This window comes from Centruroides sculpturatus, unplaced genomic scaffold, assembly GCF_000671375.1.
Source record: "Centruroides sculpturatus isolate CEXI.00-Female unplaced genomic scaffold, Cexi_2.0 scaffold100, whole genome shotgun sequence".
NCBI classification, from domain to species: domain Eukaryota; kingdom Metazoa; phylum Arthropoda; class Arachnida; order Scorpiones; family Buthidae; genus Centruroides; species Centruroides sculpturatus.
This window is the reverse complement of record NW_019384300.1, coordinates 511,344-531,620: the sequence shown is the minus strand read 5'-3', so window position 1 is coordinate 531,620 and position 20,277 is coordinate 511,344. Positions and strand designations below refer to the sequence as shown.

Sequence of the window (20,277 nt, the reverse complement as noted above, 5' to 3'; positions counted from 1 at the left end):
AAATCCTCCAAAATAATAGAGGATGGTGCTTTTACTGCTACAGCTATCCAGCCAGCTTACAGTATGATTTTTAAAGATGGAAAAATATGTTAAATATACACTTCAAAAGGAGAAGATAATAATGAGGTCATACAGATAACTTCTAACTAGCATGCTTAGACTTTGTGACCTATTCTATACATCAGTGGTTCCCAAACTTTTTTGTTTCTCGGTACCCTTGCTAAATCCAGAATTTCCTAAAGCACCCTATGTCAAATTCTAACAAGTACAATTTGTGAAATAGCAAAATAGTCAATATTTTTTTAAATAAAAGAGTTAAGACCTTAAATAAAAAAATAAATAAAATACATATTTAAGATAACAAAGAATGTAATTAAACAAATTTAATTAATTATAATTAGTAGGACGGATGAGTCTGTTGATCACTGCACATTTTCTCAAATCTTGGAATGAAACTATACACAGCCATCCTCATTTCCTTCTTCATGTTGATTTTCGTGAATGCTTAGTTTTTATCACAGCACTAAAGTCAGTTTCGCACAAATAAAAAGTTGCAAATGGAATTAAGATTCTCTGAGCAATACGCTCAGAAGGGACATTCATCTTTTACTGATATCCAAAATTCAGTAAATTCCATGCTGCTAAATTTCGTTTTCAATATATTGTTGCAAGATAACTCAGTAAGATTCTATTCTTCTGCAACAGTAAATTCAGATGGAACACTGGTATTAAATGGATCTTGAATCCATGAAAATTTATCGATATTATCATTTTGAAAATATTTCTCAAATCAGGTGATAAGGTGTGATAAATGTTCTTCAAAAATAGATTTCATATCTCGGGAGAAATCAACTCCATTGGAGCCCAAAAACTGTTGCAAAAATCTTTTCCTCCATCTTCATTTATTTTTCTTTTCCATATTTTAATTTTTTTTATAAAAGCTGAAATTTTCTAAATCGACTTTAAAAGGTACATGTTGCTTCTCTGCAGGCAGAGATTCAGAGCATTCAGCTTTTCAAAAATATCACATAAGTATGGTAGTTTTATCAAAAAATCTTCATTCACAAAATTTTCGTCATACTTGTGATCTTCCTCTTTNTTTAGTAATTCGAACACAAATCATTTATTGTATTTATTCAGACACTTGGCAAATCTCATCATTAAATTTTATTCAGTTGAAACAGTATCAACTGAATAAAATTTAATGATGAGATTTGCTAAGTGTCTGAATAAATACAATAAATGATTTGTGTTTGAATTAATAAATGATTTGTGTTTGAATTACTATATTTGTTCTAATTATATATACATTAGTAAAAATTTATTAGTAATAATTAATTTCAATTTCTTGAATGACACATTTAATTTAAAATAGTATAATATTTTTGTTTTCATTTTTTGACTCTTTCTGCTCCATGGACACTAAAAGAATCTTTCCTTCTCCAGGCTTCACGTGGGTTTAGCCAGGCCCGTAATAAGGACAACCAGGTGGTAGGGGATAGGGCCCAATGTATCCAGAACAGACTACCCATACAAAATTCCTGGGGTTCTCTACCCAAACTTGATAACAAATCCTCCAAAATAATAGAGGATGGTGCTTTTACTGCTACAGCTATCCAGCCAGCTTACAGTATGATTTTTAAAGATGGAAAAATATGTTAAATATACACTTCAAAAGGAGAAGATAATAATGAGGTCATACAGATAACTTCTAACTAGCATGCTTAGACTTTGTGACCTATTCTATACATCAGTGGTTCCCAAACTTTTTTGTTTCTCGGTACCCTTGCTAAATCCAGAATTTCCTAAAGCACCCTATGTCAAATTCTAACAAGTACAATTTGTGAAATAGCAAAATAGTCAATATTTTTTTAAATAAAAGAGTTAAGATCTTAAATAAAAAAATAAATAAAATACATATTTAAGATAACAAAGAATGTAATTAAACAAATTTAATTAATTATAATTAGTAGGACGGATGAGCCTGTTGATCACTGCACATTTTCTCAAATCTTGGAATGAAACTATACACGGCCATCCTCATTTCCTTCTTCATGTTGATTTTCGTGAATGCTTAGTTTTTATCACAGCACTAAAGTCAGTTTCGCACAAATAAAAAGTTGCAAATGGAATTAAGATTCTCTGAGCAATACACTCAGAAGGGACATTCATCTTTTACTGATATCCAAAATTCAGTAAATTCCATGCTGCTAAATTTCGTTTTCAATATATTGTTGCAAGATAACTCAGTAAGATTCTATTCTTCTGCAACAGTAAATTCAGATGGAACACTGGTATTAAATGGATCTTGAATCCATGAAAATTTATCGATATTATCATTTTGAAAATATTTCTCAAATCAGGTGATAAGGTGTGATAAATGTTCTTCAAAAATAGATTTCATATCTCGGGAGAAATCAACTCCATTGGAGCCCAAAAACTGTTGCAACAATCTTTTCCTCCATCTTCATTTATTTTTCTTTTCCATATTTTAATTTTTTTTATAAAAGCTGAAATTTTCTAAATCGACTTTAAAAGGTACATGTTGCTTCTCTGCAGGCAGAGATTCAGAGCATTCAGCTTTTCAAAAATATCACATAAGTATGGTAGTTTTATCAAAAAATCTTCATTCACAAAATTTTCGTCATACTTGTGATCTTCCTCTTTAAAAAAATATAAATTTCCTGTTGCAGTTCAAATGTACTTGACAAAACATTACCTCGAGAGAGCAATGGCTCTCTCATGGTAATGTTTTGTACTTTCTCAAAGTGCTGTAGTACAACAAAGACGTGTGCTCGGATCCCATATCCTCAAATAGTTTTTTGAAAAATCTTGCCTTCAAAGACCAAGTTTTTATAATGTTTACTACATTTACTACATATTCTAAGGCCTGGTTCAATATAGAACTCAGATATTTTAATGTGAGTTCTTCTCTGTTAATAATGCAATGGGTCCATAATGCATCACGGTCTTTGCTTCGAAAAAGTGCTTGCAATTCTCCATAACACCTGGACATAGAATGAGCACCATCAGTACAGATGGTGCTCATTCTATGTCCATAATTTGGAGTAAACCAATGCATTTGGTCCACTCCAAATTATTTTCAGATATAAAAATATCAAGGATTTCAAGTAAGTCTTGAGCCTTAGCACCAGCAGTGACACTTTTACAAAAGAGAAAGTCCTCCACAATGTTATTACTATCTATAAACTGTACATAGTAAATCAAGAGAGCAGCATTATTATTATCTGTGTCCTCACCTAGCTGCAACGCAAATTCCTTCTCTTATATTTTTTCAATTAATTAATTCAATTTAACCTCTTGAACATCAGAGGTCCTGTGCTATGTGCTGTATTCTGCAACTGACGGTGTTGTTGGACAAAGGCACTTTTGAAAGGTGCTTTCCAGCAGACTCACCAAGCATAATGTTCACCATATCTACAGCAGCTAATGGAATGAGTTTTTCTGTGATGGTATGAGACTTTTTACATTTTGCGATTCTATGTGACACNATCAGTACACTTTAAAGCCAGCTTGCAATAGCAATCAAATTATGCACTTGGAATTGTAGTATAAAAGTAAAATTTATTAAAATATCTCAGAACATGGATACATCACTGAAGAACAGTTTAATCACAAATGTACAGTACATATCAGTAAATTTAAAACAATCATTAAACAAAACACTATACCTTTCAGCACAACTATCCTTTTGACTAAAGTTTTTGGCTTCTTTTATAGGTCTTCCTCGATATGTTGAGGAAGCCACCTTTTGACTATTCTAATTTGGAATGGCTGCAGGTGTGGTTCCAAATTACAACAGTTAAAAGACAAATTCCTACCAGACCTGAGAAATACTTACAAAAAAACTAGAAACATTAGTCAAAAGGATAATTAACTGTGCTGGAAAAGTTATGAAAGGTATAGTGTTTTCTTTAATGAACTCAGTTCCAGCTGAGATACATTTAAGATATAAAGCATTAAAGTTTCATTAAATGCCAAGCTTTATTTATCATTTTCTGATTTGTAACATTCATGACAAAACTATTCTTTAATGATGTACCCTTGTGCCGCAATGTTATAATAAACTTTTTATTATTTCACTATCAATAAAATACAACAAAGCTGGAACAAACAAATCAATACCTTTCACACTTTTCCAGCAAACATTTCAATACAAACAAACAAACATTTTTGATTTATTTCGTAAATCTGCTTCAGGTTTAGCATTCAAAATACATTTTTAAATTCCATAATATACTGTATGCCAGCTTTAAAATGCATTGATCTTTTTGTAACAGTGTATGATTAAAGTACAGAAATATGCAATATGGAAAAAGAAAGCTACTTTTTTCATATTGCAAATGAAAAAGTGAGATGAATCATTTTCTTTATAATACTTTAAAATAATTTTTAAAATACTATAAAGAGTAAATTTAAAAATTTACCATGTATCATATCGTATTTAATATATTTTTTACTAAAAGCAATTAAATATTAATATTTATAACATTATTTTGAATATTTTATTATATTTTGTTTAGAAATTGAATTTCAGACAGGAAGCTTATCAGAAAACTACACTTAATCAGCCTTAATGTTTCCAGTACAGAACTTTTTAACAAGCAAATTAAAAATAAAAAAAAAACAACTTATATACAGTTATGTAAATTAAATTTATAGAAACTTTAATAAATAAAACAAACAAAAAAAAACAAAAGCATGTTAAAAGATGCCCACAAGAACATTATCCAATCTATCTTTTATTCAGGAATGAATTGTAAAAAGAAAATGACATCAGTCCAGAACAGATAAATCCAGAGAATAAAAAACAATTCTAACTTATAAATATATCACTCATTAGCTGAGTTATAGAATAGAAATTTTTGGCAAAGTTAGAGAAGACTAAACTCATCATCATCAATTCTATTCTAAGAAAGATAACAGTTATTTTAGAATATTGAACAGCTAATTAACTATACTAAACACCCCATAGCCTGATATATAGATCCTAAACCAAACAATCATCTTAACAATTGGGCTATAAATCCACTATTATTAACGATTAGATACTAAGTAATTCGGTACTAGAGGTAGATGTTATGCACCATCTATTATCAAAATTAATAATTATAATTTTAATAATTTATTAAATAATTTAGTACCATCTATAACAGATTTTCTTGTACATTCTTTTTCTTTTTTTTTAAATTTTATTGGTTTGAAGTTTAAAAAATAATATTCAAGAATGAATGTTCTATATATGTTAAAATGTTTAAAGATCACTGTTCTAGAATATAGCTTTTTACTTCATATTCTGTTCATATTTACAATTTTAATTGTAAATATAAACACCATAATTGTAAATATAAACACCAATAACCACATGATCATAATTAAAGTACTCCTATTCAATGCTGTCCAGAGAGAAATTTAGCTGAATCTGGTGTGGTGAGATTTCAGGACATGCAGAAGACATTTCTGTAAAAAAGTTATTTGGTGTGCAAGTAACAAAAATGGTTTCCTTTTGCATAAGCACATATGCTGCAGCCAAATTTGAAAATAAAAATGGCTACAACTGTTGAATGTCATTATCATCAGCTATAATGGTCATCAATTTTCTGGAACATGCATTTCGCATAAAGCTGTTTTATGAAAAAAATGGCAATGATATTGTAGCTGCACTTTCCATTAGAAGTTTGTATTTTAAAAATTTACATCAAGGACCATTAATGTACTGATTGTATTTTGTCCACAGAGTTGGCACGGTAGCACTTCTATGTGGTAAAACTGTTAATTAACAACTATACTTCTTGTTGCATTAGTACACTTATTTTAGAGCATAAAAGATCATTCCATAGTTTTTAGAGAGCTACCTGTAAGTCCACAATTTACATGCAGCTTATGATAAACATCATTTCTGCATTTGGACTGCTAAATCTCTCTCCAAACAGCACTGAACAAGAGTTCTTAAATTACAGTCATCTTGTATACACAAGTAATCATTTGTTTATAAATTAAGTATTTATTATGTGAACAAATTTTAATTTATACAAAACTGAAATTATTAAAATTCCTAATATTAAATGAAAAAAACAGCAATACAGTGATATTTTTCAAACGTTATATGCATATACAGAAAAATGTTTCTAAAATTTTATATATACAAACATTCAAAACAGACCATATAAAGAAATTACTAATACTTTAATTCAGAGAATAAATTAGATATCAAAAATTTATCAGTTTTTTAAGAAATGTTTGATTCTTTCTATATAAATGAAAATATTTATGCTTTAAACACTTTAAATGAGATGTATCAAAAATAGCATTGATGTTAGAAATGAAAAAAAAATTTAATAATCAAAGTTCTTTCACTTAAAATGAACTTAAAATATATAAATACGAAAACAGAATATATTCTCATCAAAAACATATATATAAAATGTAATATGACAAGAATGAATAAAAATATGAATAGATAAAAAACTATGCTTTATTGGAGTGAATTTAAATGCTTAAAACTAAAACATTCTTGGACCTTGTGAGATTAACTGCTTCAAATAACTGCTTAAATTTTTACATTTTAATAAATTAAATTTATTCCAATAAAGTAAAATTTTCTTATTTGCTTGTACTTTCAAAAAGTTTATAAAAAATCTGAATAAGAAATCATCATTCTGAAATGTATATCATTTAATTTTAAAATCAGAAACTCATATCTATATTATTCACTTTTAAAATAAACTCATTTTTAATTATTAAGCCTCTTTCATCCATTAAATTGTTTTTCTTTAACGTAAAAACTTTTAAATATTAATTGTTTAAATATAAGTTTAAAAATAACAGATTTACATTAATAAAAATATATTTTATGTATCAATAGTATGAAACAATTTGATGGTAACTATCAGTTAATATTATATTTTAAAACAATTTTCTTTGCAGTAAAGAATTTTATTCTTTATAAATAAAGAGAATAATATGAATAATTCAAAACATGTAGTGAAAATGAATTTGTATTGAAACTGCTTTAAAATTCAATATCTGATATATAAATTGATTATAAATCTTAAAATAACTTCCTTTTCAATCTCTGCTTAATAAAATATTTACAATTCAATCAAGTAGAAAAGTGTAGAAAACTTATCTTTCACAAATTTTAATAATAAAAATAAAAAGTAAGAGTCAAACCTTATTTTGATTTGTTTTTAATTTCTCTTGTAATTCTAAAATTGCTTTCCAATGTTGAATTTGTTTTTCTTTCACATGCTTTTCTTGTAATCTGTATAAAAAGAGAAAAAGTCCATTAATTTGTCACAGTATCACTTACTATAATGTATAAAGTTTGTAAAATGTATTAAATTGAAAAATAAAATTATAAAAATTTTATTTTTCAATATTGAAAAGTTGTATTTTAAGGTTTATCCTATTAATATTTTATGTAGTTTCTAGTTCCTTAATTGAATTTTATATTTCTTTTTTCTGATATTATTGATAAAATTCAACATATTTATATTTGAAATTTATAAATATAAATAAATTTAATAACAATATAAAGTAAATAAATGTTTAAATAATTTATTTGGATATTTTCTTAAACAGAATATATTCCAAAGTTATTCAAAACCTATATAAATAAAGACTTGTAAAATAATAAAACTTTATCAAATTATTGCAAAATATATAATAAATATAACTAAAAAAAATCTATCATTATTTATCTTTTATTCCCTTAGTCAAAATTTATATTAACCAGATTAACTGGAATTTTAGTGCAGATCTACTTGGTTATATTACTTTCATTTCAGTTTTTATAAAGAAAACATTAATGAGACTAATAAAAAATTTAATTAAACAGAGCATAAGCGGAGCTTTGCATAAGTCAGAAAGTGTTTTGTCTGTGTCTGTGTCAGAAGTTTAAAGTAACTGCACGATCACTAAACAAGATTTTTTGCAAACATGTACAACTCAGCGAGACCAATGCCATGACAAAGCTGGAATTTTGAAATTTGATCTATAGACTAAGATATTAAGATGAAAGTTTGTAATGTATAGTGTATGGGCTGATAGCCAGTTGTAAGTGGTCGCATGCTACATGTCAATCAAATTTCCAATTGCTATCAATTGCACTGTTTTTAATATTTTACAAATTGAAGAACGTTTATTTTATAATTTTAATTTAATGTGGTACCTAGCATAAATGTAATGTAATAAAGTACAACACAAAAAATAGATGTTTATTTCATATGTTTTAAACTGTATCCTTTGATGTTTATCTTTTTTTTTATTTTTTTTTATTGCATAAGTTTTTTTTGTTGTGTTTAATATGTTTTAATTGGATTTCTTTTGTATTGATTTTACAAGATGTATGATTATCATAAGTCACAGCTACCTAATACAGAAGTACCAAACACCTGTGTTATTTGACCTAATTTGCAGTTAATACGACCAGTGGCAAGCCAAGCATCGAGTTGGAAGAAAATTCTAGACTAGAGCATTCTAGTAGATCAACCACTTATATATCATATGAATTTTCAGCCCCAAAGTGCAGTAGTATAATCAAAAGCAGCATTCTACTTACTTCAATTTGATACACGTGGCATAATGTATTCAAAATAAATATTTTGAAGATAAAAAAATTCATAGCATTTGTTAACAAAGTTAAGAATTTCTAAATTATGTATCTTATTGTTAGCTTTTAGTGTATAAAATTAAAGTTAAAAAATATAGCATAATACATAATTCATTTTTAAGAATGGTTTTCTGAAAAATTGAGGGAAGCGAGTTACCTAAAATTAACTTTTAATTAATTTAAAAAATTTTTTAAACTAAGCATCATACATACAGTCTTCCAGCATATAATACACATTGGAAATGATTAAAATCAGAATGTTTTCAGCCTCTTCAGGGACATGCATCATTGATTATTCTAAATTTAGAATCTCCACTAATGCTCTGTAACAATCGATACTTGATGCAGGCCTCTGGAAGTGGCTGAAATGTTATTTTTTTGAAAAATAATCACAATAAAAATAACTTCTTTCTTTGAAAAATTTAAAATAAATCTTATGTACACTATTCTGAACTTTATGCAATAACATTTACGCAATAACTTTGTTATAAAATTTATTTGTATGAATCAAACTGAACAGCAGATTCTTATCAGGGTACATTAAGACTAATTAATTAGCCTTAATGAAGTCATATAAGAATCTAGCTGTTTGTTTGATTAGTAAAGTTTATGGGATTCTTTGTTTATGTTATTATTTGTATGAATATTGAAAATCATTAATATAAATTATATCCTACTAATTTATGCATTATAATTGATTTATGCTATAAAACCGATTTCATTTTTTAATATATTCTAAGTACATTAACTTACTTTATGACCCATTCTAGAGCTTGACCCAAAGACACAGGTTTTCCTTGTACATAATTGAAATCCAATTGGTGAGAAAGATAAGAGGTTGCTTCCAATAATCTATTAAATTCACGTTCCACCATTTCATCCTTATCTTTTGGAACCTAAAATTTTATTTATTTAATTTGAAACAAGCAATGAGAATTAAATATAATTTTCAACAGTAACAACATTATTCTCATTACATATTCACTTAATATATCTATTATTGATATTTAAGCATAATGCATTAGTTCAACTTTCTTTCATTTAAATGAATAAGTCCAAAAGAAATTATTATTTCGACTACTGCCAAACAATTATTAATAGGAATCAATAAGGTATTTTTATGTAAGAGGGCTGTTGTAAGTGTTTATTGATATACAGAATGATAGCAAAAGATTCTCCCTGACCAATTTCAGAAACCAATAGGGCAATCATTGTAGACCTTTTTGCCACTGCATACAAATGTGCTAAATTAGGATGTGAATTTCTGTTTCCTTCAGCACATCTATCAGAGAGAGCTGTTGTAATCTCAGCCTCTAATAAAAATAGGATAACATTGTCAATTACAAAGTTGTAGCGTATGAAAAAATATGTATTATTAACTTTTAGTGCATCCTGAAATATCAAATGGAATCTCAGAACAGGCTGTCAAATGTGAAAGCAAATGCTTCATTATACTGCAAGAGGTAACAGTGCATCACTGTATAAACATGAATGCAATGTGGAAGCAGATGAATGTGCAGTTAGGTTTAGATTAGCAGTAATATCTATATGTAAATGATCCGAATTAATAAAAAAAAATATCAAAAACAACTAAAAACTACATTTTCCCACACAGTGTATGTAATCTTTATTACTACAATTCATATAATAGTTAGACTTAAGTAAGACCTAAAATGTACTTGACCTCAACGTGTTATTTTGTATTGTAAGATTTCATGCAAATCATAACTGCAAGCTTGCACCAAAGCAAGTATATATAAAATCAACTGCCAGTTATGTTCATGTTCTGTACTTTCTTCTATGGCACTACTGTGAACTAGTGTAATGGTTCATTTTACAAATGAAGAATATGGTAACATAGTATTTATGTGTAGAAAATGTCATTGCAGTGCTCATACAGCTACAAAGTTGTGTGCACAACAGTTCCCAAATAAATTAGATAGAGTTAGATAACCTAATAAATATGATTTAACACTTTGGAGGGCTTATCACACCAAGGCTAACAGAAAGAAGGACCAGAACCATTACAAAAAAGTTAGTCTTTAATAATCACATTTCAAATTTAGGTAAGGATGCATTTTGGGTACAAGGACCCCTCATCAGCTTACAAACACATGGCAACAACATAACAATTATAACACCACTAGTTAACAAATACAAAGGAGTATCTAACATATACAGTGCACTGTATTCACAATTTTTAATGTAACCCATATAGTAAAAAAACTAAAACTATCAAGCATAATATTTTAATACAATGACAATGTGATATAGCATATTATTTGGGACCAGTAAATGTCTTATTTTCTCCAACATTTTCCAAATTCTAGTAGGCGGTTCTACTATTAATAATAAATATTGTTACATATATTAAAAGCCAAAAGGGGAAAACAAACAATGAACTTACTATTATTAAAATGATTGGTTTCCAGGCATTAAACAAAAACAGATACATTTGATCTATAAGGCTGTGTGAAGACAACTGCCTTGTTACAATTCATTTTATAATTCATTTTACAATGAGATGTGACTATATTCCCACATCTGTTCGGCATCTGTTTCAAGGTTTTGTGAAAATGATGTCAATCCACCCCTCATGTAGCTTCAGTCCCACGTTGTTATTAATTCTAATGTCTTCCTGTATTTTCAGAATTTCTAGGTGTTCCTATAGTCTTCTTTTAAACTGATTATTTTCTTGATACTCTTGATACTATCTTTTAAGATTTCACAATCTTCGGTATTGCAACGTTGTGCCACTGATGATGGTATCAAATTGTTTTTAACAGCATATATATATGTTCTTTAAATTAATTAATCCTTGTCTTTAATTTTCTTCCAATTTCACCAATGTATCTTTTTTTATATGAACAACTGCACTCTAATGAATAAATTACATTATCTTTTTCTAAAACATTATGTTCATTATATTCATATTTAATCACTTTTGCTATGGTTCTTGTATGGTTTGGTACTAAAATAATATCTAATTTTTTAAATTCATTTTTTAATTTTTCAAAAACACCAAAAACATATTCTATTTTTAGATACATAGAACAACTTTCGGTTGTCTATTTAATGCAACATTTTTTCTTTTCCTTTTACTTGATTCTAACCACTTAAACAATAATGTTCTAGGGTAATTATTTAAGCTAAGCATTCTTAGAAAAATATAATGTAAAGTTATAAAGTTATAAGTATAAAGTTAAAATATACATAATGGAGTAGATGATTACACCAAGCTGTATAAAATTATCCACACAAAATATGGACTCTGAATCCTTGGCATTGATACATACACCCTTCCTAGACAATTTATATACATCTAGTCTCTCTAATGTTTTCAAGTCTGCTAAACAAGAAGTCCATTGTATAAATTGTACCGCTTGTAATTTGACATGTGTTCAATTCTAACACATTTAGCCAATGTAGTTCCAGAATGACCTTTTAGAGAAAGATAATGTACACCATTGTCTGTTGGCATTACATAAAAATATTTATTACGCAAGTACTTTTGACAGTATATAACTGTCCTCTTCAGGCAGAATCATTCATAAAACGATTCTGCCTGAAGAGGACAGTTATATACTGTCAAAAGTACTTGCATAATAAATAAAATAATTGACACCTCAGTGTTGCGGCATAAAAATATTTTTTTTATGCCACAACACTGGTGTACATTATCTTTCTCTTATAGTATAAATTGGCATGTACAGCTATTTAAATTTTACAGCATGACCTTCTATGATTGAGTACTTTGTTCTCTCACCTTCTCCAATAGTGACCATGATGTAGAGCCAATGTATTCAAGGTAACAGGCATAGCTACCATGGAACAGTTGGAGAAAACTGCTCCAGGCACATGAATCATGAGGGCACCAAGTTAGAAAGGACAAAATAAAAACTTATAAAAACATTTGTAAAAAAATTTTTTCAATTTGCCAGATTTTCTNGAGAATAGATTTAAAGAACTGACTCTTTTTCATGGAACTGAACATGAATGTTAATATTTTGCATGTATTTATGCAATATACTCTCAGTCACAGATGTAGCTACCATGGAGCAGTTGGAGCAAACTGCTCCAGGTGCACGAATCTTGAGGGTGCTAAGTTAGAACGGGCAAAATAAAAACTTGTAAGAACATTTGTAAAGAAAATTTTTTTGATTTGCCAGATTTTCTATAAAATATACACAAAATGATATTTTTTAGACAAATAAAACTAATTATAAGCACCTAAATATTTTAGTATGCACTTGACTTATCATAATTTTGGCTTAAAACAATATACATTATAAATTTAACTATTAATTTTGTCATTCGATTTAGGAGGGGCTGCAACCCCCCCTTGCTTACACCCATTTCCCACATTTTGTAGGAAATTCCCATGAGCGCATGTTAACATTGGTGCAGAATAAAGGCACATATTTGGAGGTTTCTTTAAGTAAGCTTTAAATAATGAGTTTAGATTTTCATAATTCCTTTGTTTAGTTTGTATAGTGTAAGAATTTCTAGTTTGATTCTTGAATGTGTGTGTTACGCAATTTTGAAATCTTTTTGAGTATACAGTGGATTGTACTTTATTATTCTGTTTTAGTGACTTCATATTGTTTTTAGTATTATTTTAATTGTTTGTTTTATTTAAGTGACTTTGTACAATTTTTATGACTATTATTTTACTAAGTTACTTGTGTACACTGTGTTTTTGGATTCACTGATGTATAATTCTAAAAGTAAGTGATTTGATTATAAATTATTATATTTATTAGGTTGCAACATAAAGAGTAATATTTAATTTAATCTAATTTTACAACAAAAGATAATTTACAAAATGGTTTTAAATTTTTTTAAAGTAATAAATAAAAATAAACAGAATATATATTTTTATCACAGGTAATTAAAAATGTCAAAAAAACTTAGTGGTGATCAGTTTAGAAAAAAAAAGAATAGAAAAGCATGAAATAGGAAAGGACATTTTAAAGAAAGTTGCTAAAATATCAACATTTTTTAAAACAGTCGATTCAAATAATCCACTCGGTTGTAGTTCTTATAAAAACAAATCACAAACTCAAGACAATAATTCTAAAAACAAAACAGATGCAGATATTACGAATATTTCTACACCTAAACCAATTCAAACAAAAACTGAAGTTCTTCCATGATGCACTGATATAGAAATAGACTCATGACAAAAAATTTCACAGAAGCTCTAACTACTGAACAAAAGCGTAAAGTTATTAGACTTAGTCCCTATCAACCAAAGGGGCCTTTCTCAAAAGATTCAGCTGGCCGCAATAAAAACAGAGGCTTCAATGAGAAGTATTACTATAAATATAATGGACATATGAAAATTAAAAAACAATGGTTATGTTATTCAACAAAAAAAATATTTGTTACTGTCAACCGTATTGGCTTTATGATATGTCAAACTGTGATTTAGCTTTTGTAAGAGGAACATCTGACTGGGCATATTTAACAAGAAATGTTGTAAAACACAAAGAATCGAACCAACATAGAATTTCTTCTGAAGTTTACTATCAATGGAAAAGTGGTTCAACAGTAGATATTGTTAGTCAGCAAGAAATTAACAATGCAGTAAATTATTGGTGCAAAGTGTTGCGACATATATTAGATGTAACTATAACACCTTGTAATAACAAATAATTTACCTTTCTGAGCCCATAGGATTACACATATTCAAGATGTAGGAATTTCGCAAGGAAACTTTCTAGAAATAATTAAATTACTTTCTAGCTATGATGATGATTTAGCAAATCTATTAAAAGAACCTAAAGACAGTACCAATTACTTGAGTCTGAATATACAAAATGAATTAATTAATTTGATTGCACATGAAATTAATGTCCAAATTAAAAGTGAAATAGAAGAGGCCGCTTTCATAACAATAATAACAGATACAATGCAAGATCTATCAAAAATTGATCAGATAAGTACCATATTCCATTGTGTTTTAATAAAAAAATACGAAAATAAACCAATTGAATTTCAAATAAAGGAAACGTTTTGTGGATTTATTCAGGTTACTGATCAAACATCACAAGGATTAGAAACAACAGTTTTAAAACTCATTGAAAATTTCACTGATGTATCAAAATTGCATGGTCAAGGTTATGACAGAACTGCGAATATGAGTGGTGCCTACTCAGAATTACAAGCAAGAATTAAACAAAAAACCCAGCTGCCAGATTTGTTCACTACTGTTCTTGTAATTTGAATTTAGTGATTGACAATGTCACCAATGTACAGGAAGTCTGGCAATTTTATGAACAGTTATAAAAAATTTTCATTTTTTTCAGTTCTGTTAGGCATTGGGCAATGTTAATGGAAACAAATCAAACCAACTTAGCAAAAACATTGAAAAGAGTTTGTCCAAAACGATGGTTTTCCCATATTAAAGCTCTTGACACACTACGTTCTCGTTATTTTGATGTAATTAAAACATTGACATAGTTATCATTAAATGGAAAAAATTATAATAAGCAATGTGAAGCTAAAAACATGATTAATTATTTTGAACAATTTTCAATAATTATTTTAATTAGAGTATAAATTAGAGTGATTAATACACTCAAAAATGCTGCTAGGTGCTCATAAAGATATAGAGAAATCCGTTGAGATGCTTTCATCACACCTAACCTAATTCCAGAACTTAAGGAATAATTGGGAGTTTGTTAAAAATAATGTACTTGATTTATCAGCTATATGGAATATTGAACCTCCTTTTCCCAAATAATGATTGCATTATGTGAAAAAATTCTTTGATGAATTATAAAGTGCATTGAAAATAGTGAACAATATTTCAAAGTTGAGATACTTTATAAAGTAATGGATTTAATAATTAATCAATTAACTATTAGATTTGAATCAGTTTGATATTTATGTATACATCTTAAGTGCTTACACCTGCATATCTTGTCACGTCATCTGATAAAAATATTCTGGAAGGATCAGAATTGTTGCAATCAGCATATCTCTCCAACATTTTGCCTAGTTTTGTACCTCAACTGCTTCAATTTAAAATGTATTTTTATACTCAGTTAAAAGAAATTACTTCAATATGTGAAATTGCCATACTACTTCTAATTCACACCACAACCTCAAGTAGCTTCTCCAACATTACTGCAGCATATCTCATTTTTTTACTTTACTGGTGACGACAGCAATAGCAGAACAAAGTTTCTCAAAACTAAAAGTAATCAAAACTTGTTTAAGAAGTAACATGTAGCAACACCGTCTTAGCTTTTTGGCTACTATATCAATTGAAAAAACAATAGATTGTCAACTTGATCTGGAGAAAGTGATTGACTGATTTGCAAACAAAAAAGTGAGAAAACAATTTTGAATTTTTTTTAATGTATTATTATGTATTTGTTATGAAACTAAACTTGCATAGATTTTGTCAACACAGTTTATATATTATGTAGTAAATATTATTAGGTACTCCATACTTAAATAATTATATTTTGTTTTATTATTATATTTGTATTTATTAAATTGAATATCTTATTGTTGAAATATCATAAATCTCAGTAAGATTTAAAATTGAAATAATTAGATATATGTTTTCAAACTAAGTGTTCAAAACAAATTTTGCGAGACCCCTTCCAAGGAAATAGGGGAGCACCAATTCTATTTGCTCCAAGGCATTGAATATGTAGCTACACCACTATTTAAGGTCATATAAAATATTGTTTGTTCTGATTATTCTATTTACTTTTTTACTCATATTTTTGCTAATGCCTGAAGAATACCAGTGTAAAATGGCTGAAAACATTTGCAATGTATGGTATTAGGGTACGACTATGCAGACACAAGCGAGCAAATTTTCCAAGCTCTGTTTCTCGCTCTTGTCTATGTGATCATGATAAACGAGAGCAAGAAACAGAGCATAAAATGTCATCACCTCTTCTTGGCACATATTCTCACTTGCGTCTGCATAGTTGCATCCTTAAACTTAACTTTTGCTGGAACTGAAGAAGTGGTTGTTCTCTAAACTTCCTGTTCCAGCTACAATTTTTTAATATTTTTTCATATACTATAACTTTGTAATTGACAATGTTGCCCTACTTTCATTAGGGGATGACATTACAATAGCTTTCTCCAATAGAATGGATAGAGGGGACAAAAATTTGCATAATATTTAGTACAACATAGTATACATCAGCAAAAGGTGCACAGTGATCAACCTATTAGTTTTCAAAATAATTGACCAAGGAGAAACTTTTGTTGTCATTCTGCATAGAAAAGTATGCAAGAAATTCAATAACTACTTGTTTTCAAAAGTACAAGTCAATGTAGCAAACTTCAAGGAGTAATCTCTCTTCATAACTCAATTCTAAGTGATTAAGCCAAACAATCTTGCCAAAATTATTAGGCTATGTTAATTATTAAATAAATTCAACTAGAGGTAGGTAGCTAAGCTGCCAATCTTGTATTAATTTTAATAATTATAATAAATTAATTTCATTTAGAAATTTCTGGAAGAAAAGAATCAATTCAAAGTGGGATCAGATGGAGCTTTGGGTAGCATAACTGGCAATGTGTCCAAACGGTATGCAGTTGTAGGTTCAAGTCCTGCTCCAGGCCAATTCTTTTCTTTCAGAAATTTCTAAATTAAATTATTATAATTATTAAAATTAATATGAGACACAGTTTAATCACCTACCTCTAACCGAATTAATTAATAATCAATTATTAATGTAGTCTGATAATTTCGGCAAGATCATTTGGCTATTTTATAAATGAACAGAATCGAAATAACAAACATACATAAAATAAATAAAAAATCTATAATAATGATGTTAATTTGTAAAGTTTGTAATAAAAAATAATTGTTTAATTAACAATCAAAAAGAAAGGAATATCAAAGAAAATTAATACTTTTGTGATTAAATACAAGAAATTTCTAAATTAGAGTCCATATTCGATCAAAATTTACAATTTGAAAGAATTTTATATTCTCAAAATAATCCAGTGTTTGTCAATAATCAGGTATATTTAACTCTTTTTCAACATATAGTATTGTACAGAATGCAAATTGCAAAAATCTGAAAAGTACAATACATTCAGAGTTATAAAAACAATTAGATCTCCATATTTGCAAGTGTTAAATAAAGAGATTTGTGTTTTGAAATGGTGGTTGCAAAATTTATTATACTAAAAATTTGGCTATTGCTTATTGCATTCACTGACGTAATAACAAGACAAACTCATCTTCAGTCTTGCACTGAGTGCTATTGATTAGAATGACTTGTGATTTGTGTGTTGTACATCTGGTAAACACATTGGTGTATATCTTCTGTTAACTTTGTAATGAAACTTTCATATAGTATTTTTTGATCAGTATGGGTCTAAAATGTTATTCATATAAGGTTTTAATTGTGTTTATTGTAAAACACATTTAAATATTTTTCTGTTAATTGTAAATGGAATTGTTTACATACATAGGGAACATCAGGAGCTATTTGGATACGAGTACATTTTTTTCCGTGAATTTCGCATTTTTGCTTGTGTCGACACGACTCCTACAAATATGAAAATTCAGTTTTACTTCAAAATTTTAATTATAGTAGAATAAAACATGCAATTTTACTTTAGCAAACACAAAAAAAAACAAGTATCATTAACAAGAATCAAATTAAAACCAAAAGCTTTAATTTAAATAAGAAAGAGAGAAGATCAGTATAATATTACAATTAGGGTTTCTCAAACGGGATTCCGGGATCCCGGTTGTTTTTTTAACCCAGGAAATATCCCGGGAAATTTTTCTTATCCCGGGAAATCCCGCAAATTTCTTAAAAATTCACTTTTTTTCTTATTTTGTGTTAAGGTTGAGGAATTTTGCAAATAGAAAGCATAATTAACTCATTCACTGCCAGAATACATTTGTATTTATTAATTTTAAACCTACCTATTATTTTTTTTAAATTTTTGCTCGTTATAGCATGTCACAAATGGTCAATAATCAATATATAGCTTATTTGTGGCAGGACTATAAAAATTCTTTACTTGTCGGAACCTGTAATATCTGGAATAATTGTGCTTACGCTGTCTTGAGTTTTAACCATGCCCAGTAGCTTCAATAAATGCCTGACGCCAGATTGTGCAAATTGGGCAAGGATACAAACGAGTACAAAGTCTGCAAGTATGAAGTTTTTCTTCATAAACCTGATTATTAAAGCCAAATGAATTGCCGAATTATCGAGCTCTAAGCTTGATGCCGCTATTAAAGCAGCCAAGGTAGACAAATCAAGAATACTAGAGAGCGAAAGAAGTACTACAATCTCGAAAACGAACTCGAAATCTTCCAGGCTACAGGTGAAAAAACACATAATATCTGTCTTCTCTTAAATGCATTAAACACTATTCCAATCACATCAATTGAATCGGAAAGGGCATTCTCGGTGGCAAGACTTTTCATTACTAAAATAAGAATTAGAGTGAGTTATCGGAGTATTGACCATCTTTGCTTTTTAAAATCTTATAAAAGTTTGCAATATTTTGTATTATATTTTATTTAAAAAACGAAAATTACCTTCTAAATTAGAAGTTCATTTTTTTAATTTTTAACTCAATTCAAAAATTTTTTTTTGTTGTTGTTGTATGCAGTTTCCAGCAAACTTTAATTAATTTTTTTCTATTTGTGAAAATTTCTACGTTATTTAAAGGTAATTTTTATTATAGGCCTATAGACCTTACACAGCATTATTAATATGATTTTGGAGGTTACAGAACTTTAAAATTACTTTAAAAAATGGAAAATAATTATATCATTTGATTTCAAGATATTTTGTATACCTTAAAAATAATTAATTCTATCCCGGGATTTCCCGGGATCCCGGGAAACAGTTCACTTTTATCCCGGGATCCCGGGACAAGCAAAAGACCGGGAAATGAGAAACCCTAATTACAATAATAAACTACAGAATATTTTATCAGATCCAGAAATTATTAAATTGTATCTTTAATTGAATGAAATTAAAATGTTTTTTACAAAAGTTATAAATAATAAAGATATTTAATATGCAGAGAATTTTTTAGATAAGTTGATTGGTTCTCTAATGCACATAATACTGTTTAGTAAATGATGTTCAATAAGAAATAGCAATTAATACTGTTAATGTTATAAGTGAAAGGAGAATTTTGTTTGTGCATTTGTTTGTGGCTGTATTATATCTGTGTGAGGCCTTTACACTGTAGTTATGCTTGTGTTTAGATTTATGGTGTTGTCAAATTTCATCTGCTTTTCTCCAGACTTATTTTGAGAAATTTTCTTTCATTTATGTACTTTCCTACAAGCCCATTTCATCTTATTTTATACAAAAATTTGCAAAAGCCAAAAAATCTCTTTCAAATGACCATAAAAATACATTTGAACAAACAAATCTGTGAGGACACTTTCTATAGATCAATCTGCCACTGAAAACATCACAACACATTTACTAAAGCCAACCACTGGCATACGTCATCGGGCTATATAATGGCTATAATACATTAGTATTATAGCCATTATATAGCCAACCACTGATGACATACATCAGTGGTTGGCTTTAGTAACATAATGTATCAGGTTTTTGTACAGTTGTTTGTTTACAACACATTTGAAGCCATGTTCAGTTAACTTTCAT

The 20,277-nt window shown here is 28.3% G+C and overlaps 1 protein-coding gene across 1 annotated transcript in view; it reads right to left on the bottom strand.

The window, feature by feature from the left end:
• LOC111638896 (lysine-specific histone demethylase 1A-like) overlaps positions 1 to 20,277 on the bottom strand; it is a 219,115-nt gene that overhangs the window by 175,759 nt on the left and 23,079 nt on the right. Inside the window, exons 9-11 of the mRNA XM_023384700.1 lie at positions 18,094 to 18,174; positions 9,389 to 9,531; positions 7,195 to 7,285 (exon numbers count right to left, since the gene is read on the bottom strand). Of these exons, the coding sequence (XP_023240468.1) occupies positions 7,195 to 7,285; positions 9,389 to 9,531; positions 18,094 to 18,174 (315 nt within the window). The remainder of the gene's footprint in view (positions 1 to 7,194; positions 7,286 to 9,388; positions 9,532 to 18,093; positions 18,175 to 20,277) is intronic.